Source organism: Pongo pygmaeus, chromosome 7 (genome assembly GCF_028885625.2).
Source record: "Pongo pygmaeus isolate AG05252 chromosome 7, NHGRI_mPonPyg2-v2.0_pri, whole genome shotgun sequence".
Lineage (NCBI taxonomy): Eukaryota > Metazoa > Chordata > Mammalia > Primates > Hominidae > Pongo > Pongo pygmaeus.
Genome location: NC_072380.2, coordinates 1,887,626 through 1,913,732, shown reverse-complemented (window position 1 = coordinate 1,913,732; position 26,107 = coordinate 1,887,626). Strand labels below are relative to the sequence as shown.

At 44.7% G+C, this 26,107-nt stretch overlaps 1 protein-coding gene across 1 annotated transcript in view; it reads right to left on the bottom strand.

The window, feature by feature from the left end:
* MYOM2 (myomesin 2) overlaps nucleotides 1–26,107 on the bottom strand; it is a 100,607-nt gene that overhangs the window by 9,082 nt on the left and 65,418 nt on the right. The window contains exons 26-32 of the mRNA XM_054498927.2: nucleotides 21,401–21,545; nucleotides 21,229–21,288; nucleotides 18,646–18,713; nucleotides 13,279–13,392; nucleotides 12,999–13,086; nucleotides 12,432–12,470; nucleotides 7,360–7,465 (exon numbers count right to left, since the gene is read on the bottom strand). Coding sequence (XP_054354902.1) covers nucleotides 7,360–7,465; nucleotides 12,432–12,470; nucleotides 12,999–13,086; nucleotides 13,279–13,392; nucleotides 18,646–18,713; nucleotides 21,229–21,288; nucleotides 21,401–21,545 — 620 coding nt within the window. The remainder of the gene's footprint in view (nucleotides 1–7,359; nucleotides 7,466–12,431; nucleotides 12,471–12,998; nucleotides 13,087–13,278; nucleotides 13,393–18,645; nucleotides 18,714–21,228; nucleotides 21,289–21,400; nucleotides 21,546–26,107) is intronic.

The following is a 26,107-nucleotide window of genomic DNA, read 5'->3' as shown; positions in this document are numbered from 1 at the left end:
AGAGATTCTTTACAACAGCCACACAATCTGGGGGAAGAATACTTGAACCCAAATCTCAGCCAGTGACGAAGGGTAAAAACCACTGTAATGAAGAAATGGTATCCACTGAACACCAAATCACACACTGGCCCACTTGGTGCCCTTGTGGGACCCCACATGCTTCTGGCCCCACCTCCTTCATCACAGCTGCCATCTCCGCTGCCACCCTGGGATCTGGGTAAACACATGCATGCATGCAAGATGCCCTGAGCCAGGACCCCACAGCCTGCAGCTGGGACACTACCCTTCCCTGAGCTGCAGTTGCAGAAAGGTAGCCATGAGCCAGGGATCAGGAACCTGCCTTAAACCCCAATCCCAGCCTCGAGCTGCCCATGTTGGTGTTCTGACCCCGGCTTCTCTTGCATCATACACACTTCTCTTGGACTGGGTTCTAATTCTGTTCCCTCGATATGACTCAGACAAAGCCACTCACAAAACATGGACAGCCATTAGCAGAGATTCCAGCAGAGGCTCCCGCTGTCCCTGACGTCTGCAACCCTGGCTGCTCACCTTGAGGGCAAATGCTGATTTCCAGCTTCCCACTCCCAGCTCCAGGGTCTCACCCTAGACCCCACGCCCTCTCATTTGGCTTCCCCAAATGAGCAACTTATAAGAGGGCCAAACACATCCTAGTGCTGAAAAATAGCGGTTAATTTCTTTGACTATCCAGTCGCTGAATTAATTATAACTGTTGCCTTACCTAGACAATGACTTGGACATATAGGGGTTTTAAAATTATTATTGTTGTTTAGAGACATAAATGGGCCAAATATGACAAAACCTCTTCTTTGTATTACTTGATTACAAAACATGACCAAATTCCTTCATTCCAAACTAAAGTTAAAATGGTTCATATTAATATAAGACAGCGAAGGATAGAAGAAAGCAAACGTTTCTGCTCCTTCATGCAAAAGCAACCAGCAGGTTGGTCGCCTGTGACAGGGTAGGTGGGAAGGAGACAGGTAAGGGGCATGGGGACAGGTGAGCAGGGAGGAGGGGAGAAGGTCTGGGCTCCAGTTCTGTAGATCAGACTCTTACAACCACACTGCCTTTCACATTTCCCAAAATAAATGAGGAACGCCAACCTGAAAGCAAGGGGAACCCAAAACAAAATATGAACAGTAACAAATGAACGTAACTATGTTGCAAATGAATTGCTTACCACCCAGAACGTAAAGACATAAAGTAACTTTGGAAAGCAATATTTTGATTTGATACTGTATGGCTAAAGATGAAAGGAATTAATTGCAGGAAACACTGAACTCTAGTTTGCACATTTGTTTCTCACAGAGATATGAGTTACTAATTCTGAAACTGCTTGATATAAACACTAGGACTGAAAAAACAACAACAATAGGTGAAAGCCAGGCTTCTCCCTGGTGAACCAAGTTACAGCTCAGGAAAAGGGGCAAGGCTTGAATGAAGCCTGTGGAGTTGGACTGGGATCCAATCAGATTCTAGTACACAGACGGTGAGATGCAGAAGTGGACACCGATAAGCGAGTGTGTGCCTCCGTGTGCACCCATATGTCACCCAGCCCTGTCTCCAGGGCATGTAAGACCCGCGGCTCCCTGAGACATCGATAGTCTCTGATGCCACCCTTTGTCCAGGAGCCAGGACTTCTGGGATTGTAGAAATGAGGCAGAAAATACAAGATGAGTTGGGAACGTTTTACAGGCCCAGAAAATAAGCCATTGCTCCTAAGATGCAGGCACGCACACTGGAGCAAGCAGGTGACAACCGAAAGGAGCTCCCAAGGGCCAGAGCTGGAACAATTTGAGCAAAGTAACAGCTCACAGAACAAAATCAGCATCCCTGAGTCCAAAAGGATACAGCCAAGCAGCTGAATGAGGAGATGCACAGAGGAGAGGCCAGCGCCTCCTAGCAGAACAAATGTAAAAGGAAAAGGGAACTAGAAAATCACCCTTTACCCAGCCCATCAGAAATCAGTGCTGAAGGCCAGATTCACTGCTGAACCTCAAATCCCAGCGCACAGGTCTGCGGAGGGACAAGAGACTTGCCAAGTACTAAAGTATTTATTAATTACCAAGAGAAAAATAATAACATTCCCAGGAGGAGACACGGCAGACACTGCCTTAACCCAGTGGTCAGATATCAGCATGGCTTTTGTTGTATTCCAGCTAAAACTGAGTCACCAACCCAATCATGGGAAACACCAGATAAACCCAGACGGAGGGGCATGCTCCGAAGTGACTGACAGAAGGCTTCAAGGCACCCAGGCTGAGAGAGACGAGGAGAGCCTGTGGAACTGTCCTAGGCAGGGGCGGGGGGAAACCAGGAGCCAGGACACCTAATCACAACATGGGACCTGAGATTCAACACAGCAACATGGAAAAGGGCGTTCCTGGAAAAACAGGTGCAATCTGAATTGGTCTGTAGCAGAGTTCATAGTATTACATCATCATTCAGCTCCTAGTTTTGATGGTTATAAGGTGGCTACACAATACACTAACCTCAGGGGAAGAGGGTGGAGGTGGCTACACAAGGCATTAACCCCAGGGCAAGAGGGTGGAGGTGGCTACACAATACACTAACCTCAGGGGAAGAGGGTGGAGGTGGCTACACAAGGCATTAACCCCAGGGCAAGAGGGTGGAGGTGGCTACATAAGATGTTAACCCCAGGGGAAGAGGGTGGAGGTGGCTACACAAGGCGTTAACCCCAGGGGAAGACGGTGGAGGATGTAAGGGAACTCCTTACTTTCTTCCCAACTTTTCTATGAGTCTAAAATTATTTCACAGGGAACGATTTAGAAATATTATATATTTGTAACTGAATATTATATACAGTAAAATAAATGGTTGGAAGTAACACAAGTGCAAAAATCTAAAAACTAAGTCTGAGATCAATAATGACTGACAGACCAGGTGCGGTGGCTCACGCCTGTAATCCCAACACTTTGGGAGGCCGAGGCAGGTGGATCACCTGAGGTCAGGAGTTCGAGACCAGCCTGGCCAACATGGTGAAATCCCATCTCTGCTAAATATACAAAAATTAGCCAGGCATGATGGCGCATGCCTGTAAACCCAGCTACTCAGGAGGCTGAGGTGGGAGAATCACTTGAACCCAGGAGGCAGAGGTTGCAGTGAGCCAAGATCATGCCACTGCACTCCAGCCTGGGCGACAGAGCAACACTCCGACTCTGTCGGAGGCAGGTAGATGGAAGCATAAGAACAGAGCCGGAGCCTCAGAGGCAGTGGTTCCGTCAAGTCCGCTGAAGGTTTCAATAGCACTGTGGTGTCTGAGCTCTTCTCAGTGTGGTCTGACATTCAAGTCAACTCCATCTAGATCTTGCTCCCCTTTTGAAGGGAAATGTAGATAAAAGGGAGAAATTCCCAAAAGCTAGGAAATATTTGCTTCTAGGCTGGCGAGGACAGTGTTGAGGAATGCAGACCTCCTTTGAGAAGAGCCCCACAAGATAGGACAGCCTGAGGGGACCTTAACATACCCAGCAGCCTTTTGCTACTGCTGTCTAAACAGTGAACATCAGAACACATGCAGAGAACTGGAGACACCCTGTGCTTTCTGAGGGAACTGGACACACCTGGAGCTCCCACCCCTGCAGCTGTCACAGACCAGGACCGCAAGGCACCCCACACAGCGGCTGAAGCCACGCCCAGGCCAGAGGGAAGGTCCCGTCACCGCCCCAGCCCTTCCCACTGGAGACACGGCCAGCCACGGCCCCTCCCATCCTGTGGACATAAGGACGAAGATGTGCCGGGGAAGCTGTCTGGGATGTCAGGCAGGCACCTCTCCCCCCAGTTAGTTCAAGAGTTAGCTGAGATTTTAGGAGAGCATTTACAAAGTCAGACTCTGCATGTGAAATCTCCTGAATTGAATTAAAATACACATTTGGAGTTTGAAGCATGCTCTTCTTTGTATGCCATAAAGACACTGTGAGGCACGTGAGGTAGCCAAGGCAGGAGGATTGCTTGATCCCAGGAGGTCAGGGCTATGGTGACCTAGAATGGCACCACTGCTCTCCAGCCTGGGTACAGAACAAGACTCTGTCTCAAAAAGAGAGAGACAGACAGAAAGAAAAAGAGAGACTGAAAATTTTTTAGTTTCTGAGATACTTCCAAGACTTCAGTGGTCAATATGTTAAGAATTTGAGATCTAGCCATGTCTAGATGATATATTAATCTCACCTTTGAGTAACAGAACAAAATCTTTTTTCTGAAAAACATTTTTGCTGAATTCCTCTTTGCCTGCTTCTAACTCATGTTGAATAAATTTCTAACCTTCCTTTAAAGTGACATTTTCTATAGCCTCTGATGTATTACTCAGCATTTTTAACTAAAGAACAATTGTCTTTGCTTACGTCCGCATTTCACAAAATTCTCATTGCACTCTATTGATTCCATGTCACCCATTAACACAAAATATTCCGGGACCCACAGCACCAGTCTTTGGCAGCTCCATTCCCTGGCTTCATAGGGTTTTGTGAAGTGGATTATTTAGCCTCAAATGGCTAAAGTATATTTCAACGAATTTTCCAACTAATTTTCATATTATTCTTTTTTTCCAGTTGCTATCTAATAAGAACGCATTTAGTCATTAAGCAGTGAATTACAATCATACATGATGACTACCTAATATAGTTTCATGTTGTTTAATAGTCAAACAGTAAGAAGTTAAGGTCTTAAGAGTTATGGTTTAGTTATAAAGGTGTTAAAGAAATGCCTGTTGGCCAGGCGCGGTGGCTCACGCCTGTAATCCCAGCACTTTGGGAGGCCGAGGTGGGTGGATCACGAGGTCAGGAGATTGAGACCATCCTGGCTAACAGCGAAACCCAGTCTCTACTAAAAATACAAAAAATTAGCCAGGCCTGGTGGTGGGCGCCTATAGTCCCAGCTACTCGAGAGGCTGAGGCAGGAGAATGGCATGAACCCGGGAGGTGGAGCTTGCAGTGAGCCGAGATCCCGCCACTGCACTCCAGCCTGGGTGACAGATTGAGATTCCATCTCAAAAAAAAAAAAAAAAAGAAATGCCTGTTTTGTTGTATAATGAATTTGTTTGGGGAAGAGAAAACATAGAAATAATGTTACTTTTACAAGTCTGTGGGATTTACAATAACACCTCCTTCTCTTTTTGTATCTAGGGATGCTTTCTTCTGATCCAGGGTCACTGATGAGTCAGATGTGTGAGCTGTGCCCCAATCTGCCTGCCTCTCTGGGACCCATCCTCTTCACTGGGCTTGGAGCTTCTCGGGAGAGCACTGATTAGAACCAGACAAGCCAGCATTCAAATCCCTGCTCTTTCACTTAGTAGGGGTGTGACTAACAAAATGACATGTTTCTCTCCCTGAACCCGTTTCCACATCTATAAAATGTGGGTATAAATACCTAACTCACAGGGCATTTGTGAGGATTAGATAAAAATAACATGTGTTGAATGTGTAACACAAAGTACCTGCTTGCTAACACTAACACAACCTATATATACACACGCATTTCCTGTGTGTTCACACACATACACAGGGCGTGTGTTTAATCCTGTGTGTGGGTGTGTGTTTAATCTCTGTAACCCCCAGACCCAGCACAGTGCATGGCCTGTACTACAAACCACACAAGGCTGAAGAGGGGGGTGGCCTCTCCCAGAAGATGAACATGTTTATGACGGATGGCAGGACACACATTGCAACTGTGTACAACTTACAGCAAGACAACACGCTGTAAATAAGAAGGAAGCTCAAACATGCTGATGATTAATTCTCCTTTTCCAGGGGAAAAGGAGATTCAGCTTGATTCAGCTAGACATACAGATTTACTCATTGTCCTACAAAATAAATCCTGATAAACAATTATATCACAAAACACACCAGAGTTCTAGTCCTGTAAGCGCCTGTTATCACAGTCCTTTAAAAAAAGACCCTGCCTTCAATACACTTTCCTAACAAATCCCTTAACATGGGATCTACAGTGACTCCATTTGAGTTTGAATACACCTGGCTAGTAAAATTAAAGACGTGCGAGATTCCAAGCACAGATGTACCGACTCCATTGTAAGACGAAAGCACAGTATGTCAAAATTGAAATAGGAAAAAAGCTAAGAACATATATGCTTTCAACTCTTCAATTTACTTACAGTCACCTAAGCAAACCAGAGATATTAAAAGTGAAATAGTCATAACCATCGATTTTCCTTTGGAAATATTCATTAGATAACTATGATATCTAAAGGCAGGGTGTGGGCGCCCTGGGTATAGCGTACTGAGGGGCGTTAACTAAAGGCAGGGTGTGGGCACCCTGGGTATAGCGTACTGAGGGGTGTTAACTAAAGGCGCGGTGTGGGCGCCCTGAACATAGCGTACTGACGGGCGTTAGCTAAAGGCGTGGTGTGGGCATCCTGTGTATAGTGTACTAAGGGGCGTTAACTAAAGGCGCAGCGTGGGCATCCTGTGTATAGTGTACTAAGGGGCGTTAACTAAAGGCGCAGCGTGGGCATCCTGGGTATAGTGTACTAAGGGGTGTTAACATCTGGGTGCCTTGACACCATCAAATAATTGGCCTGAACACGTCGTCCTTTGGACAGCGAAGAGATCTATAAAAAGCCACCGTCCCTGCTCTGTCTGTCCTTCCCACCCACCTGAAGTCCACTTTTATCTGCGGTGATGTCTAAGGGGTTGGTGACCCTGACGCGAGTCCTGTTTTCGGGGACTCCTCATTCAGCCAGCAGTTTGCCTGGTTGTTTCAGATGTCGGCTTGTGCTTTGGCTGGGAAGGAGCCAGACCCCAGAGGCAGGGCAACAGGGACCTGCCCAGTACTATGGATTACATGAGAAGTCTCTGGTAGTTTTCTCAGTGATCCGTACCAACCCAGAGAAGCATGAAATACAGAAAACCGTGCTGTGTCTTCAGGCTTGGTCTTGTTTTCTTCCGTTTTTCATTTTAATGATTGGGCTTGTTTTGGTCCTTTTACTTTTAATCAAGTCTAGTGGAAAACCAACAGACTGGAAATTTGGAGTCTGGTTTCTACACATTATTTATTAGTTCTGCCTCAGCTCTCTGTTCGCTTCCAGAGAAAATGTGTGTTACTAGTAAAGCCACCTTTGGTGACTGAGACACTGGAGAAATTTGTCTGTAATACTATCAGGCATTTCTTCTCTGCCTCCTTCTTCCACATCCTCCCCACTGCCGTGAGGGCCCCCTTCCCTGAGCTAAAGGTTGTCATCATTGCTCAAAATTATAAAACTTTGAGGGGAAATGGCCTTGATGTTCCCCAGGGAGCGCCTGGTCCCAGCCGTGCGCCCTGGACAGCCCCGTCTACGGCACGGCCCCCATCGGCTGCTGTCATACTTACTTGTGACACCAGTTCACTTTCATTTCTTCTGTAAAATACTTCATGAAACACTGAAGTCGTATTCCTTCTGGGGTGCAGATTACCTTCAGTGGCGAAGCAGATTTCCCTGCAGAAAATAAAACATCCTCAGATCTAGGAAAAGGAGTGCTTGCTGTGCGATCACAGAAGGCGTCGCTGTGGCAAGCCCTCCTGTCCCCACCTGCAATCCTGTTTTCACGTGTGTCTCTCATAAAGTCGGCCAGCCACAAATTCTTATACTTTATTCCCATGCTGTGTCCATTCATTAAACAAGCTCTTACCATGCTAGAATTATCTGAAAAGCTCTTTGCAGAATACTGTAAAAGATATACAACTGTCTAAAAAGATTCAACATCTGCCCCTCAGCAGCTTTGCTTAAGAAAAGGAGGCAAAATAACAACAGTGCATGGTAAATGCTACGTGAGTTGACCCCAAGCTGCAGTATTGTAGAAAATCTGCAAAAGGGACGTTAAGATTTAGCAGGACTCTTTCAGGTGGGAGTCAAGGAGATGGGAGCACCTCAGTTGGTTCTTCAAGACAAATGAAACTTAGGTCAGAGGAAGGAAAGCAGAAGAAACCCCAGGGGCAATAAGAAAATGCAATAAACGAGAACACACACAGTGTGCTTGGAATAAAAATGTAGACTAATTCGCTTGAGGTAGATGATCTATGGGTCAGAGGTCAGAAAGGAGAAGATAAGGAAGTAGCATTAATGAAGGCAGAAGCTCTGAACTGGAAGTAGAGATTGTTATCAGATACTCAACCTTTGGAAATTTACATTCACATACAGTTACCTAGAAGACTAGATTTACATAATTAGCACAGATAATGGAAAATAAGACGATCACCAACTGTTGCGGAGGATATTGCAACAAAGAGGCATTTTAAACAGTATTTTTTCATTTTGGGAAGCAACTTGAAATTTATATTATGAATCTTAAAATTACTCTTAGTTTTCTACATAGTTATTGTGCTTCTAGGAGTTCAAAGAACATATTCCTAAATACTGAAAGAGGCTTTTTTTGCCCAAAGATGTGCACTGTACAATTATTTAAAATAATGAAAACTCATTAATTTCTCTATAGAAAAGAGCTTAAACCATGAGATTGTGATTCCATGAAATAATAAGTAATTATTTTTAAAAGTGAATGTGAATGTAACATCTATATAAAACAAAGAAAATTATTATAAAATATGTGGGGGAAAAAACAACATGAACGGTATTTGTGACTCCAACTATGTAAAGAAATAGAAACCAAAATAAAAACTGTTATGATGGTGAAGCTGTTTTCCTTTTATCCTTAAATGCATATGAGGAAAGAAAGAACATCAGCCAAAAATAAATAAATAAAGGCCCCCTCCGTGACAGAGCTCAGGAAGAATGAAGAGATAGTGTGCGTGAAGCTCTCTCCGGCTGCGTCGCCGCGTCACGCCGAGGTACGGCCTACCTGCGGCTGCGCCGCCGCGCCACGCCGAGGTACGGCCTACCTGCGGCTGCGTCGCCGCGTCACGCCGAGGTACTGCCTGTCTGCGGCTGCGTCGCCGCGTCACGCCGAGGTACTGCCTGCCTGCGTCACCGGGTCACGCCGAGGTACTGCCTGCCTGCGTCACCGCGTCACGCCGAGGTACTGCCTGCCTGCGTCACCGCGTCACGCCGAGGTACTGCCTGCCTGCGGCTGCGTCGCCGTGTCACGCCGAGGTACTGCCTGCCTGCGTCACCGCGTCACGCCGAGGTACTGCCTGCCTGGACTTCCACACCTCCCTAAACCCTGCTAGTCCACTGCAAAGGAGGAAACCACCCAGGAACCTGAGGGACAACAGGGGAGGAAATGACAGAATTTGAGCCCATCCCCAGAGCTTCTGGAGGTGGAGGGAGGGGCATGAGGTCTAGCGAACTGTGCGGGGCTAAGAAAGCCAAAAAGTGCCCAGCGAACGGAGTGAGCTCAGGACTCCGAGGGTCCCTGCATCTGGGCCGGCAGCAGACAGGAGGGTTATTGAAAATCTGCAAGAGGCAGAGATCCCTGACCACCATCTCCCCTCCCTAGTCAGGTGGGACTCTGTTTCCTCTACTCGGAGACAGAAGTTCACCCTTCAAGGAATCACAACTTGAAAAACAGCTTGGGAACTGGGTGAAGTCAACACACTGCAGAGCCATATTCCCCCACCCGACCCCCCCCTTCCTTCCGCTCAAATTCCCTGACACTGACTCATGAGACCAACACCACCCTAACCAGGCAGAACACGGGAGGGTCGGAGCAGCCTGAGAGCAAAGCACACAGACCAGAAGCAGCTCCCCCAGCCTCCATCAGCCTCTCCCGGTGCTCCCCCATCCTCCCCCAGTGTTCCCCCAGCCTCTATCAGCCTCTCCCAGTGCTCCCCCAGCCTCCGTCAGCCTCGCTCAGTGCTTCCCCATCCTCCCCCAGTGCTCCCCCAGCCTCCATCAGCCTCTCCCAGTGCTCCCGCAGACTTTATCAGCCTCCCCCAGTGCTCCCCCAGCCTCCATCAGCCTCTCCTAGTGCTCCCCCATCCTCCCCCAGTGCTCCCCCAGCCTCCATCAGCCTCTCCCGGTGCTCCCCCAGACTTTATCAGCATCCCCCAGTGCTCCTCCAGCCTCCATCAGCCTCTCCCAGTGCTTTCTTAGCCTGTATCAGCCTCCCCCAGTGCTCCCCCAGCCTCCCAGGGCTCCTGTGTATGAGTCTGTATGCATCAGTGTGTGAGAGTCCACATAAGTGTGTGCCCATATAAGTGTGTGTATGAGTGTGTGTGCGTCAGTGTGAGTTCACGTGTAAGTGTGTGCATGTGTGAGTGTGTAGGGTGTGGGTACACTGGTGTGTGTGAGTGTGTGTGTATGTGTGAGTGGGAAATCGTGTGTGTGACTGCTGTGAGTGTGGGGATGTGAGTGTGTGGGTGTGAGTGTGTGGGTGTGAGTGTGTTGACAACATGGCTTCCACTTCTTCCATTCTGATATGTCGGGGAGAGACTCCAGCCCATGGTGTCCGGTTTCCCATGAGAATAAAGGCTCCCTATTGATGTGGGAAGTTCTGGGCCTGTCCCCTCTTGTCCCTATCCAACTCCCAACATAATGTGCGTGTCCCCTCAGCCACTGCATCTCTGCCTCGAGGTGACAAGCACACAGTGAGGACTCTGCTTTTTGCATTTGCCTTATACACACTCACTCTTCAAGACCTTCTGGTCAGTTCTATTATCCATGAGTGGCCCTTGGACACATTATGAGATATTTTAACACAAAATAATTTCATGAGTATAACAGTAAAGCCACATTTTTACTACCCAAAGCAATCTAAAGATTTAATGCAATTCTTATCAAAATTTCGATGTTGTTTTTCACAGAAATAGAAAAATAATCCTTGTCCAGGCGCAGTGGCTCAAACATGTAATCCCAGCACTTAGGGAGGCCTTGGCGGGCGGATCACAAGGTCAGGAAATGGAGACCATCCTGGCCAGCATGGTGAAACCCCGTCTCTACTAAAAATGCAAAAAAATTAGCTGGGCATGGTGATGAGTGCCTGTAGTCCCAGCTATTCTGGAGACTGAGGTAGGAAAATCGCTTGAACCCGGGAGATGGAGGTTGCAGTGAGCCGAGATTCACCCACTGCACTACAGCCTGGCAACAGGGAAAGACTCCGTCTCAAAAAAAAAAAAAAAAAAAAAAAGGAAAAATAATCCTAAAAGTCATATGCAACCAGGAAAGCCTCTAATAGTCTAAACAATCCTTAGGAAAAAGAACAAAGCTGGAGTCATCGCACTCCTGATTTCAAAATATATAGTTACAGAAACCAAAACAGCATGGCACTGACATGAGAACAGACAGATTGGGCAATGGAACAGGATAAAGAGCCCAGAAATAAAACTAAATATTGATGGTCAATTGATTTTCAACAAAGATGCCAAGAAGACACAATAGGGAAAGACAGTCTCTTTAATAAATGGTGCTGGAAACACTGAATATCCACATGCAGAAGAGTGAAATTGGCGCTTTAACTTACGCCACATGGAAAAATCAACTCAAATTGGATAAAAGACTTAAACGTAAGACCTGAAACTGCGAAGCCACTGGAAGGAAGCTCGTGGGGAGATGCTTCGCCGCGTGGATCTGGGCAGTGATCGCTTGGATAGAACATCAAAAATACAGGCAACAAAAGCAAAAGTAAATAAATGGGACTGCACAAAACTAAAAAGCTTCTGCACAGCAAAGGAAACAATTGACAGAATGAAGAAAGAACCCATGGATTGGGAGAAAATATATTCAAGCTATGCATTGGCTAAGGGACTAATATTCAAAATCCATAAGGAACTGAACTCCACAGGAAGAAAACAACCCATTAAAAACGGGCAAAGGATCTGAACAGATATTTCTCAAAAGAAGACAGAAAAATGGCCAACAGATACATGAAAAATACTGAACATCTCTAATCATCAGGGAAATGCAAATTAAAACTGCAGTGAGATATCGTCTCACACCTGTTACAATGGCTATTATCAAAAAGACAAAAGATAAAACACTGGCAAGGAGAGAAGGGAATACTTGTGCACGGTTGGTGGCATGTAAATTAATATAGCCACTATAGAAAACAGTGTGGAGGTTCCTCCAAAAACAAGCTGAACTGACATGTGATCCAGCAATCCCACCTCTGGGCATTTATTTGTAAAGATAACATGGTTTAATGTGTACGACACAAAGTGAGAGGTTTAAAAATTCATTACGGCTATTCAACACATGTAAAAAGCTGCTCATAGCAATTATATACAAAGCAATCATGCCAATTAACCTAAGGCAGGATAGAAGAAATGGCTAATGAGGAAGCCCAAACTGAGTTTCTTAAAGTAAAACTCAGACTCCAGACAAAACTGAGGGAAGTCCTTTAAAAAGCCTCATCGGCAGCAGATCACCACCCTGCCCTTCCATCCAGGGCCTCGCACAGAACCCCCACCACAGCTCCATGGTGCACTCTTTTGCAGCAGTGACTGCCCGTCTCAGGAAATAGTGATTTCACCACCCCAAATGACTTGAAAATTAAAAGGCATTTACTTACCACAGACTCTACTCATTGCCAAAATCATATCATCATACACTGAAAACAAGAAGGGATACGCACCATTACGACATGTAATTTTAGCAGCATTTTCAATGTTTAATTAAATCGATACAGGAAATTGTAAGGTTCAGTTGAAAAATGAATCATTAAAATGGCAATATTTATCCATAAAAGGCTTATATGTGCGATAAATCCTTTTAACCTATTCACTTTTAAACAAGGATCAAGAACGTTTTACTCAACATAAATCCAACTCTACATTTAACTGAATCACTGCTTTAGTGTTTCCATCATTTTAACTGCATTAGTAATGCGTTGCTTGGCTTCTGATGATGGACCGAAATGACATTTCATATAAACCCAGAGTAATATCATACATTATTCTAAAACACTGAAAAAACTGAAGGCTACCAAAGAACAAATTTGTTTTTTTCTACAGTGTTACTGCTAAAGAAACAAGCTGTGCTATAGCTGAGGCTAGAGATAGACCTGCCTTCAGAACACATTGCATCCTGTTGGTGAAAGGAATTTCTTGTTCACAGAACAAAGGAGGTTTTCTTTTACCTTTGCCAGCTATTTCAAGGACGGACACATCTTGGCCTCTGTCATCTTTCAAGGTTGCCTTGTATTCACCATGGTTCTTCTTTGACAACTACAAAGAAAACACATTCCATATTTATGTAAAATCAATACTGCAATCTTAGAAAACGTAATAAACTCTAATACATTTTCTTTGCAAACCACCGAAATTCAGGATGCAAATTAGAGGAATGCAGAATTTACGAGTTATTTGAAAGTGCCGTTTTTGTTTTGCTTTCGTCTTGTGTTACTCAATGCCTGATACCTTTGGGATGAGCAGCTCACAGATTCCCCTCTCCAGGTTAGGCAATGTCTCTGTTTCATACAGAACGTCATCCTTGAGCCATTTGAAAATGGTTTCTTTCTTGGTGTTTGCAACCTATGAAGTGGAAATCTTCAGTTTAGTATGTAAATCATTCTGACTCATGAGAAAAAGAAAGTCTATTAGAATTTTAAATCACAGAGCCCCCCCCCCTCAAAAAACCTTAGTTTTTACTATAGACAGTCTCAGACGAAGGCTTATGGAAAAGCTGTCGCTCCCAATAACGTCAAACACATTTCTAAATTCCAGCTTCTAAGATAATTAAGTCCTCACAGTTGCTCACAGAAGGATAAATGATTCTCGTCATTCTGGTCCATGAAATTAGATGGCGTAAAGATCTTTTGGTCTATATGAAATGTCATTAACAAAGACAAGTCTTAAGCAATATATATGAGGATTTCTAAATAATATAGAATATTCTGAGGGGTCTATAAAGCTGGTTGGCAGCTGCTGTTTTAGCAGCATCACATTTCAGGTACAGGGACACAAAGAAAATGAAATCTTAACACAAAAATGCCCACTAGAGGTGAGGACCTTCCCTATACTGAAATTCCTCACAATTTAGTCACTGGCTAGAAACTAAGCTTTGCGGAACTCCGAAGATAAATGAGCATTCCAATTCACATGCTCTGGCGTTGGTCTGAGGGATGAGGAAGAATTCTGATTCAGCATGGTAGAATGTATGATTCCCATGGGATTATACAAGTCTGACTATTCGACGTTCACATCCCGTGTGGATTCAAGAAGAGTGATGTTGATGACAAAAGATTGAAAATGATTCAACAGTGTGATCAGCTCTGCTAGGGTAACAGTGCAACACAGCTTAGAATTTCCACATCGGCTATGGGAAATGGCATCGTTCTTGACAGCACTGGGACTGAATCTCTGTGAAGCAGGGGTTTCGTCTGTTTCACTAACACCTGTCCCCGAGTGCATGGCTGCCTGCCTGGCACACAGAGGTTGTCCCATCAATGTTTGTGGAATACATAGATGGAAGGTATCCCACTGAGCTGCAAAGTAGGGTCTTCCTTCTAAAGTCAGAACCACTCCTTGATAACAAATCTTAGAATGGACTGTGGCTGAAGCTCCATGACTCTAGGAGATGATTCCCTTTACTTTAACATTTCAAAATTTTCTTTGGTGTCTATTTTCAATGCCAATCTATTTGCTTACTGTCTCTTAAGTCAATACTGTTTTCTCTTCCTCTCTTCTTCAAAAAAATTTTACATTGCTGGTCCTTTCCAATTTTACATTGCTGGTCCTTTCCAATAAATGCCTTTCCAATGACCTTCAATTTGTTTTCTAAAATAAATATATGTAATTAATGTATTTGTCCTATAAGTGGGGGAGGCGGTTCTAATTCCCCAAAATAACCCATTTGTTTCTTCTCTGCACTCCCTCAACTTCTATGTACCATAAACTCTTTAAAATATGGGCACCTAAACTGTACGTGAATGTCTAGGAAAGATGATTACATCACCTCTTAGGCTACATATGGCCCATGCCTGACTCACACTTCCTAACAGTCAGCGCTAATTCTCCACTTCCGCCGTGTAAGAAATGTTTAACAGATTTTCTTATGTTTATGATTATGGTTTCTCTGTGTCTTAAACTTTTAAAAATGGTTTTCTCTGAAGTTATAATGTGAATGTATCCTTGCATAAGTTTTTCTCCATCTATTTTTTCATGTTAATAATTTTTAAAATAACCATCTGCACCACATTATTAAATGAAAAGCCCTGTAGACAAAATGGTGCACAGAATCACAGGCTGGACAGGGACACAAGTATGTAAATCAAATGTATTAAATTGCACAAAAAACCCTCAAATCTCAAGTAATATTAGTTTTCCCAATATCTGTGTTTAAAGATTTATGAATCACTTTAGTCAGGGAACCTAAAATAATTTTAAATATTTATAGATGGTTCTATCCCACTAAGATGATATCAGAGCCCATGGAAAGCAGAACTCGGGGGTCTCACCACTGGCCTTGGGAGTGTACACACACCTTGTATGGCATGGTCAGAACAACAACAACAACAACAAAACGAATAAACCGATACCATAACCAAGTCACTCTGACTTGCTCTGGGCTTTGAGTTGCTGACTCCCTAAGGAACTGATTTTTGCAGTGCTGATGTCTAAAATTTGGAAGAAACATACCTTTCTGTGTAGGGTAAATAATTTGAGAAAGTTGTTTTTCCAGCATAAATGGACTACATACACAGGCTATCATCAGTCACCTGGCGGGATTCTTCCCTTTAAATATCCATTATGCTTTTCATTTGTTGAGCAAGACTTCTAAAGACCACCTCCCTTGCAGCTTCCTTGCAAGTAACCTTCTCTTCTTTTAAAAATGTTTTCATTTCTGAATCTTCCTTTTAAACACACTAGTGCAAGAAATTCACTACCAAAAATAAATCTAAGTATTTTTCTATAATAAATTTACCACAACCTTGACTATGTTATCGAACCTATCGAATCAAAGCCTTAGCTCTAGTTATCACTAATATATATATATAATATATCATCAATTATATATATATAAATTTCTTTCAAGAAGAAAGGAAGGGAAAACAGTATTGATTTAAGAGACAGTAAGCAATTAGATTGGCAATTAAAATATATATATATAATATATACAGGAAATCAAATTGCAAATTAATTGCCAATACTGAGGATGGTCAGAATAGTAAGAAAGGTTCCTTTCATCACACAAATTTCTAGGAGCAACCTGCACCTATCTAGGGTGTGTTCAACACCCACCTAGTTCCAAACCCCCATGCCCCATCCTCCTGCAAATCCCCGTGCCCTGGTCCACTCCCGAGTGCACTGCAGACCTCCGCTCCACAGGCACGCACTTCCTCTTCACGGCAGGTCCCCACCTGACACTTAAGCGCATCAACAAGCTCACACCCCAGTGTCCCCGCTGAGGTGGCTCAGTGGAGATCACCAAGGCTTAGCCCTGCCTCCTCTCCATTTATCCCGCCTAGCCTCACTTTCCTGCTTAACTTAGACAGCTGGTTGACCAACTAACGACAGTTAAGCGAGACCCAAAGTTCCTATTCCATCTTCCCTTCTTGCAACATCCATCCAGCAAGACCCCAATCATGAGTCTGTCCCCTGACTCACACCAGGTCACTGGCCACGTCTGGAAAAATCAACCCCAACGCCCCTATGTGGGCCACTACGAGCTATCTCCACGTTGGTGCACACAACAATGATTTCCATTCTTAATAAGGAGCTGCTGTCGTGCCTCCTTCAGTGGCAATCACAGCCCACTCCTTCCACTCCCCGTGCCGTGGGCTACCTTCCTCATCTTCAACACCTTCCAACCCTTCACTGGAAAAAGTGTGAAACCAACGGGCTGCACTGACGGATCTGCCGCTTGCTCTGCCCTGATTTTTGGCATTCCCGCCGCCCCCTCATTGTCCTTCACAGGGAGCTGCCCTGGGGGCCAAGCAGCCCCTTGCATGGCTGTGCTGACCTCCTGGTCTCATCCCCCTCCAGGCCAGCACTGCCCCTCCTGCACCCCCATGCCCTCGCCTTCCTTCACCTGTGACTCCTCTTCCACTGACCCCTCTGCCTATAAATAGGATTGAGTGTCCCCATCCAGAAAGAAAGACAAAGCCGCCCTGACTCCCCTCTCTCTCCCTCACTGCCAGCTGAGCACCTCAGAGGGCAGCGGGCTCCTGCTCGTATCCCCCCTTGTGTCCCATCTCCTCAGCCCACCACATAGAGACCCCATCTTGCCACGGAGTGGGGTTGGAAAGCCCAGCACCCAGCCTATGCTGCCTCCAGCCGCCCCTCCTCACCCGGCCATGCAGCGCTTCACTCCGAAGTCCCTCCCTGCCAGTGGCCACCAAGTCACTTGCTTTCCCTCTGACCTCTCTGAGAGTTTCTGCTCAATAATCCCGGAGCTGCTCTCCTCTTCTCCTCTGACAATCTGAATTTTCCAGAATGCCCCAATTGTTTGTGACGTTCCTATCTCTAAAGGCTGTCCTTTGGCAGCTTGACCCACTTGCATCATGTCCACAGCCAAGCATTCCCGGTACCTCATGAATCCACACACGATATCTCATGAATCCACGTGCTCCAGTTGACTTTCCCATTGCTGCCAGGTTCACATGTCCTGTTGTGAGCTGGTTATGCCTTACTGCCCATTCCACAGATATAACTAAATCTTTGTGAAATTGAATGTATTCTCAAAACCCTGAAACTTGGCCCTCCCCATACAGTGCTGATCTCGAGTAATATCACACCCACTCGGTCCTCCAATACACTTCCCTCTCACCCACACCCAGCTACTTGCCAGCCCCTGCTGGTTTTAACTGCTGGATGTGTATCCTAAATCTCCTTCTCTCTGTGGATATGAAACTGCCCTGCTGGAGTTACCATCTCTCAGCAGCCTACTGAAGCATCGTCCTCCAGCCCTGCCACCTCCAGCCTTCCTTGTCAGCAAGCAGCCCGTGTCACTGCACTAACAGCCCTCAGGTGCTCTGTACCCTCTCAGACCATGGCCAGCCTCTGGGTCCTGCAGGGGAATGCCCCACTTGCCCACCAGCCTTGGGTTTTTTATTGTTTTTATTTTTAAGTGCACAGTTCAGCTTCTCTGTCCCTCCCTGCTGCTGGATCTTCCTAGAACCATCTTTTCCCACTCACTGGCCTGCATAATTCTTAGTCCCCTTGGCACACGCAGCTCAGGAATCATCTCTTTATTGAAACTATCTGTTTACTTTTCTCTCTTATCCAGTAGACAATAAGAAACTAGTTGGGGGGTAAAAATAATGCATTATTGATCTTTTTCCCCCATCCCCTCATCCTGAGACAAATAGTAGGCAGTTATTAAATTGAAGGTTTGCTGCTTAAAAAACAGATTTTTATATTTAGTAATAAAACATATTTCATTACTACATTGTTAAATGAAACTGAAAGAAGTATCTTGTCTCCAAAGTATGCCTTTCCTTTCCTGATGAACTCATATGAGCAGCACTTCCAGGTGTATTTCGCCAGGGCACACTTTCTCATAAACTCACTTAATAATCGTTTAAGTAAAATTTTTATAATCCAACCTTCCGTTGCATCCCACTACACTGTAATCTTTTCATGAAGAAGAAAAGACAAGCACTGAAGTCCAAGTACTAAAAAGTCCATAGGACCCAAAAGCCACTCCACCCATCCACAGCTATGCAGACACCACACGTTTCCTCACCAGCATCGCAGATCTGGCCACAGCTGCTCCCTGAAAGGCCTCTCTGATGGGAACCAGAATGAGATTTATTGTTTCCCTGTTAGAACCGGGTTTCTCACCTTGCAAACAAGTCGAACTTCACATTCTTCGGTGACATCCCAGTGCAAGTACTCAGCAAAATGAGGGCCTAAGGAGGGAAAAAGGGAAAACAACGTTTAAAAAAGAAAAAGTAAACAAATAAATATATAGCTATTATATATATACCTACGCATATATGCATGGTGTGTATATATAATACATAAGAATGTGCATTTTTGGCAGAAGACAATAGCTGTGCAGAATGCAACTGAGATAGTTTTCAGGCCTGGGATGTTGACACGTGTTAACACTGATTCTCCACTGGAATCTGTGCTTCCTGGTAGGAGCGTACGTCTGATGGCTCTTTCTTACTGACATATCTATGCTCTTCAGAAAGGAGGCTATTGAAATAATTATATTTTGTTTCCCAAAGTATATGTCTAACTGAACATTTGATAACATGGTAAATAATACCTTTAAATAAGAGAATAGATATGAGATAAAGAAACAACAGTTTGACCTAGCAATTTTGTAAAACACATTTTCTTTAGATAGCATTCAAAATCAAAGACAGGTTTATATATGTCTTTAAAAAATGTTAATCATTTTTATTTAAAATACATATAGGAATAAGTCATACACTAATACCCTTTTGCCATTCAATGCAAAAATACAAAGCAGATTTGGAAAGTATGTGTTCACTTCTTTCATATACATAAATACATCCTACAAAGTTGGCCAAAAAATGTTCATAATGTAGAAATAAGTAAAATATTTGTGACTATTAGAAATAAAAACAATGAAAAATAATAAAAATTAATGTTTTGATTTTATGTTTCATACTTCATATTCTAATTTTTCTCAAGAAGTATAGAAGTCCCATATATAAAAATGTTTTTTGAGGCCGGGCGCGATGGATCACCCCTGTAATCCCAGCACTTTGGGAGGCCGAGGCAGGCAGATCACGAGGTCAGGAGATGGAGACCATCCTGGCTAACATGGTGAAACCCCGTCTCTACTAAAAATACAAAAAAAATTAGCTGGGCGTGGTGGTGGGCACCTGTAGTCACAGCTACTCGGGAGGCTGATACAGGAGAATGGTGTGAACCCAGGAGGCGGAGCTTGCAGTAAGCCGAGATCGCACCACCGCACTCCAGCCTGGGCAACAGAGCAAGACTCCATCTCAAAAAAAAAAAAAATTCTTTGAATAAATCCTTGGGGTATGTTTGAGAATCTAAAATGTATCCATTTTCCTTTGTATCTAGTTAACATGTATTTGTAAAAGCAATCTATTTAAAATATATTGTTTGTAGTTAGAAAGTTTAAAAGCTCCCACAATCTTAAGTAGAATGAACAATTTCCTGGTGATAGGAATAGCCTCTACTGCCTTCTCTACATTTCAAAGCCAAATGAAGCCCCCACCTCCTCCACCCCCATTCTTTATTCTTTTCATTAAAATTGCTGGACTTCGTCTGGACCTTAAAGCTAGAGGCACACTTTCCTCTTCACTCCCCGGCTATAAAGCAGGTTCCTTTCCTATGCAGTTGGTAAGCCCCACGCATCTATGAGGTGCTCAGCCTCATAAGAAATGTTAGGAATTCAACAAATGATGGAAGAGCCAGCCTGTCCTCCGAGTGCAGGGTAACATCCAGCCCCTCACAAAGGCTCAGAGCCCGTGAAAGGAACAGCCTGGGCCCCTGCAGCAGAGAAGGCCACAGGGAGATGGGAAGACCCACTTTGGACTTGGAACTGGAAAGACCTCAGGAGAGACAAGACGACAGAGACAGGGTGCCAGGAAAGGGGCAAGGTGAAGAAATCGGTCCAGCCCATCCAGGAGGTTGTCCTCATGGTGGGAAATAAGATCTGGCTAAGTGGTGGGTGCAGATTGTGGAAAGCCTGCGTTTATCTGGTGCATGCTTTATGGGGCTATTGAAGCATTTTATGCAAAGGGGCGCCTAAAAGAAATAAGTGTTTCGGAAGAACTGCCTCCCAGCAGCGTATAGAAGAGAGGAGTTAGCAAGTCAGCCACAGAGCCTGGTTAGATTGATGGTTTCTTTGACTTAAGACAATAACAGGAAATGTGAACATTAAACAGACGAGTCTGGGGCTTTTAAAGGTAGAAGCATTTTTAAAAATGCAGGCAAAATACATGTAAACGACAAAGAACAGAAAAGTATACACATTTCTAGTGCTAAAAAATGGCAATGGTCTTTTTTTTTTTTTCTTTTGAGACGGGGTCTCACCTGTTGCCCAGGCTGAAGTGCAGTGGCACGATCATAGCTCATTCCAGCTTCAACCTTGGGATCAAGCTAGGACTACAGGCATGCACCAACATGCCCAGCTTCTTTTGATTTTTTTTTTTTTTTTTTTTTTTTAGACACAGGGTCTCCCTATGTTGCTCAGGCTGGTTTTGAACTCCTGGGCTCTGGTGATCCTCCCACCCCGGCCTCCCAAAGTACTGGAATTACAAGCGTGAGCCACCAGGCCTGGCCTGGCCTAACCTCTTAATCATTTAAAACAGCCTTTAGGGTCGCTTGGGATCATGTAAGATCTGCTTCTGACAAACACTTCAATTGTAAGTCTTTGCTTTATGCTGGGGGCAGGAGAGCCGGTCAGTGACTCACCTTGTTTCCTGAGAAATTCTTTCCTTTGAAACTCAGCCTCTTCCAGCAGAGTCTTGAATGCTAAATTCAATATTTAAAAAAAATATATGAAACATATTTGCTTCTCTCCAGTCAAAAGAATTTCATTTGAATTATCTTGTATGGACATGTGGAAATATTCAATATAGCATACCATCTCCAATAAGAACTAGAGAAGACTGACTTTTGGCTTTCCCATCATGAATCTGCACAGTGTAGGTCCCCTCATTTTCAATACTAAATCGATCCATCACCATCTCAATAATGCCAGTAGCTTTGTCACATTTAATTCTGTGTATCTGCAAGGAAAACAAGGAAATGGAGAATTATACAAGGAAATCTCTCCTAGTTTTCCCTCACAACATTTAACAATAGCATCAGTCATGAGATCTTAAGGGATTATGACAGGAAGAAACCAAAATGAAATTTTATCAAGGAAACCTCTGGGTGAACAAGGATCAAACAGTGGGTATGAGCTGTCACTCAGTGACAAAGCCTGGCTATGTGAGGAGATCTGACAGTCCAAACCAGGGACCTTCTAGGCAGAGACTCCACACCTACCCAAGAATGAGTTAGTAACATGAAGCAGATAAAATTCACAGGAGAAAATAAAATGATATGCAATTGATATGAATTATAACGATCGCCAGCTGATGACAAAATCCCAGATGGATAGCAACAACAGGCAATCCCCACAGCCACTGTCATCTTCAGCTCCCGGGACACAGCACCCACAAGCCCCAGCCTGCTGTGGTCCATCAGGGTGCAGGGGTTTCAGGTGAGGAACAGATAAATGGACCTCCAACAGGTGTTGAGTTTTTTGATCACTTTTGATTTATTTTTTAAAATGTTTCATTTTATTCTACAGTACATGCACAGATACATACGAATGTGTTTTTTAGGTAATCCTACAAGTCAAAGAACAAGTGTTTCTCTAACACACAGATGAATTGAGCGAATTTGATCTTTTGTTTCCCTCTGATTTTGTGATGTTTATTTATTAACTTTTTAACTTCACTAAAACCATTTTCCCCTACCTTTATTAATGCTTATTTCTCTTTTTTATGTTTTGTTTGTTTGTTTGTTTGTTTTTGCTGGTTTCCTTATTTGGGGGCTTGATATTTTTACCTTTTTGTGCCTCTTGATAATTATTAAAATTATTATAAATTAATATTAGTACTTAAATTTCACTTTTTCACTTAAATAACTCTAATTCTAATGAAACCTTTCAAAACATCAATCAGCCTGCGTAATTTTTAGAACTGTTTCAAACCAATTTCATATGGTATTGGTCTTTGCCAATATATGTTCTTAATATATTAGACCATCTCTTTTTTGTAATTCTGAAAACAAGTTTTCCTGTGTAGCAGTATATAAATGTGTCACATCCCTGTGGTCCCAGCTACAGAGAAGGCTGAGGCAAGAGGATCGCTTGGGCAACAGAGAAAGACCCTGTCTCAAAAAAAGAAAAAGAAAAAAGAAATTTTGTTGGGCTGGGTGCAGTGGCTCACACCTGTAATCCCAGCACTTTGGGAGGCCACGGTGGGCAGATCACGGAGTTCAAGACCAGCTTGGCCAACATGGTGAAACCCCATCTCTACTAAAAATACAAGAATTAGCCGGGCATGGTGGCGCACGCCTGTAATCCCAGCTACTCAGAAGGCTGAGGCATGAGAATTGCTTGAACTCGGGAGGCAGAGGTTGCAGTGAGTCGAGATCATGTCACTGCACTCCAGCCTGGGCAACAGAGTGAGACTCTGTCTCAAAAAAAGGGGGAAAAAAGAAATTTTGTCATATATAATGCATACAAACAAACTACAAACATTTGCCCACACAATTCCCCCTTCCTGCCTGCAGTGCAGCTATCTTGTTGCTAAGATGAGAGAAAGATTGGGAGGCTGTTGGTTGCTCTGAGAACATTAAATTGCATCGCTTCATGATTTCTAGGTTACACTGTATCACAGGAACAGTCCACAGAAGCCTGGACTACCTGCCTGTCTGCTGCTTTGGGGATGAATGCAGGGATACATGTCATTCCTTGCAGTTCCCTGAGGGCCATGCCCCACAGTCCTGAGCTTGCTGGCCTCTCTCCAACAGTGCAGCTTCTGCTCACCCTTGTCGTGGCCACCTCACCCGAATGCAGCCCTTGTGACTGGCTCCAAAGGAGACTTCCCTGACGCCCCGGGGTGAGGCTTGGTGTTTTCTGGGGTTTCCACAGCTCTGCCTCCCCTCCCCCAGCAGGACCCCTGCCCTCGGGAGCACCCTCCCCAGCCCACGTGTCCTCCTGCCATCTGTCTGTCTAGCTAGACAATGAGCCCCTGAGAGCAGGCACGGCCTTACTCATCCCTGCAGCCTCATGCCATGCCCAGCATCATGCCTGGCAGTGAGAAACACCAAACACACGTCCGTCAAGGTTCTGATGAGAAAGTCAGCTGGAGGGGGCTTAGCTCACCCTGCCATCTGTGGCGTTGAGGTGGCTGTGGTCTCTGACACTACTGAGTGGCACTGAGCAATTTTGGAAGACAATTATCCTTCTAGGTGAGAGCCCGCAAATGTGGTCAGGACCAGAGCGTCCTTCCTAGTGCAGACCTGAGAAGCCTTCTTGATCAACTGAGACCTTCCCCACCAGATCAGTCATCGGCTGAAACTATGAACCTGTCCCAGTCAGTCCTTCCTCCATCCCTGGCTACACCTGTCACCTCCCTTTCTTCAACAGCTAAACCCCTGTACCACCCTTTTTGACCTCCCTGCCCTGGTGCAGCCACACCCTGGGCACAGAAACCCCACCCCAGGCAGCATCTGGGGTAGAGGCCTCCCAAGGCCATTGCCTGCTCCCAGCTCACCTTCCCCATGCCTCTGCTCACTCAGCGTTTGGGATGCGCTAACAGATACTGAAAGGTGTTATGGCTGCTAGTGGATTGCATTGTACTCCACCTGGATGATACAGTGTCTGACATCGAGCAGGGTCTTGACGGTAGAAGGACCACATCCCAGTGTGTGACTCGTCCTAAATGCAGCAGTAATGCAGGGCAGGACGGCGTCGAGGGCATCCAATGTCCAACGTGGGACTCGCCCCAGCCATGCCACCATAGAATCACGGGAGTGTGGATGCCCGGCCTCAGCTTCCTCGTGCCCAGCGTTAGCAATATGGCAGTCTCAGCTGCTGTCAATATTTTCTGCAGATCTGCATCTACCTATCGGATCGATCTCAGCTGGAATTGGGGCAAAGGCTTTCCAGCCTGAATAATGATCTTACCCAGGACCCAGGGAGGCTCTTGGAGCCACATGAGCAAAACAAAAAACTAATAACCTGTGGTGCTCAGCAAATGAGGCAGGCGTAGCGGGAGGAGACCCCGTCAGCCCTTGGAACCACACTCCTCTTACAGCCCTTGCCTTAGCAGCAATACTACAGAGAATTTCTATCGGCAGGTAACAACGTAAGTTTAGCCAGAAAATCAGCAACCTTCTTCTGATAAATCACGTGCATTTATTTTCACAATGTTCTTCTTTATCTCTGAGTTTACATTTCTGTTTTGATATTGCAAATGCTAGTGCCAACGGAGAGGCTTTAGAAGATGAATATTAGCAAACTGGCCACTTGGTTCAGTTTCTCTGTGTTCATTTTCTTCAGCATTGTTTCTAAGTTCTTCTGCCTGACATTCAAAGTCTGTATCTTCCGACCCCATTCCTATTCCCCAACAATATTTCCTAAGATCACTCAGGCAAACAGCCCCCTCCGTTGAGCCCACCCCTCCACTTCCCTGTGTCACTATTCCCTGATCATTCCCCACTCTCTGTGCACTTGAGCAGCTTGGAATGTCTCATTCTCTCCCTCCCATCCCTGACCCCCACCCCCCCGACCCACCATTTCTACCTCCTTAACACCCATTTCAATAACCATCTACCCTTGAAAACTTTCCTGACTGCTTCAGCCTCTTCAACTCTCTGCCTTCTCTGAATTCTGAGAGTGTTTACTCTACTGTTTTAATATAACCCGGGTTCCATCTTTCTTCTCTGTCCTCCTCTAATTGAAGGTGTATTTCTTCGACTCCATGACAGTCTCTGTAAGGGCAACTTCACATCTGACTGTTCTGTCGCTGCTGGTGCATTGGCTAAGTGGATATTCAACAGGTGATGTACAGGTTAGGTGCTGCCGTCCACTGGGAAAGGAAGAGGACCGCCCAAGCTCCCAACAGTTCCTGGGGATGCTGCAATTTTTGTTTAACCGAATCTGACCTTCAGGCTTTACGTGTGAATAAAGTCTGCTCCACTCCTACCCCAGGTTTTGATTTCCCATAAACACAAAAATCACCTTCACAATTAGAAATTCCAATATTATATCAGAGATGTAGATCACACAATGTATACTTGTGTAAGATCACTGAGACTTTTTCTAAACAGAAAACTGGCACAGGAAATTGGTACATCTACAATGATAGAAAGAGACAGAAATGAATGAGAAGGCATGACCTCAGACTGTTTTTGAGGGAGGGAGATTATTTTAAGAAATGGCTCAACTGCAGGAAGCACAACAACTTTGTCCCCATCCCTGGAGACTGACGTCGCTTTTGGAGGTGCCATGAGCAGGACAGGGACCTGAGATTCCAGTGGATACACCGTCCCGTGGACCTTGGGTTTCTTTACAGTGTGGAGTGTTTACTTCCGAATATCAAGAGTAAACTTCAGGTTGATCAGATAAATGCACTGTCCTTATTCGTATGACATTATCCTCACCTCAAACATCTATGAGTAGAGAATGAATGATAGGAACTCACTTTAACTGGCTCTGAGTAAGAAAAAGGTATGATTCTTACTGAGTAGATTCTTAGCAATATAGCAGCTTTTTCCATTTTCTTAGCTG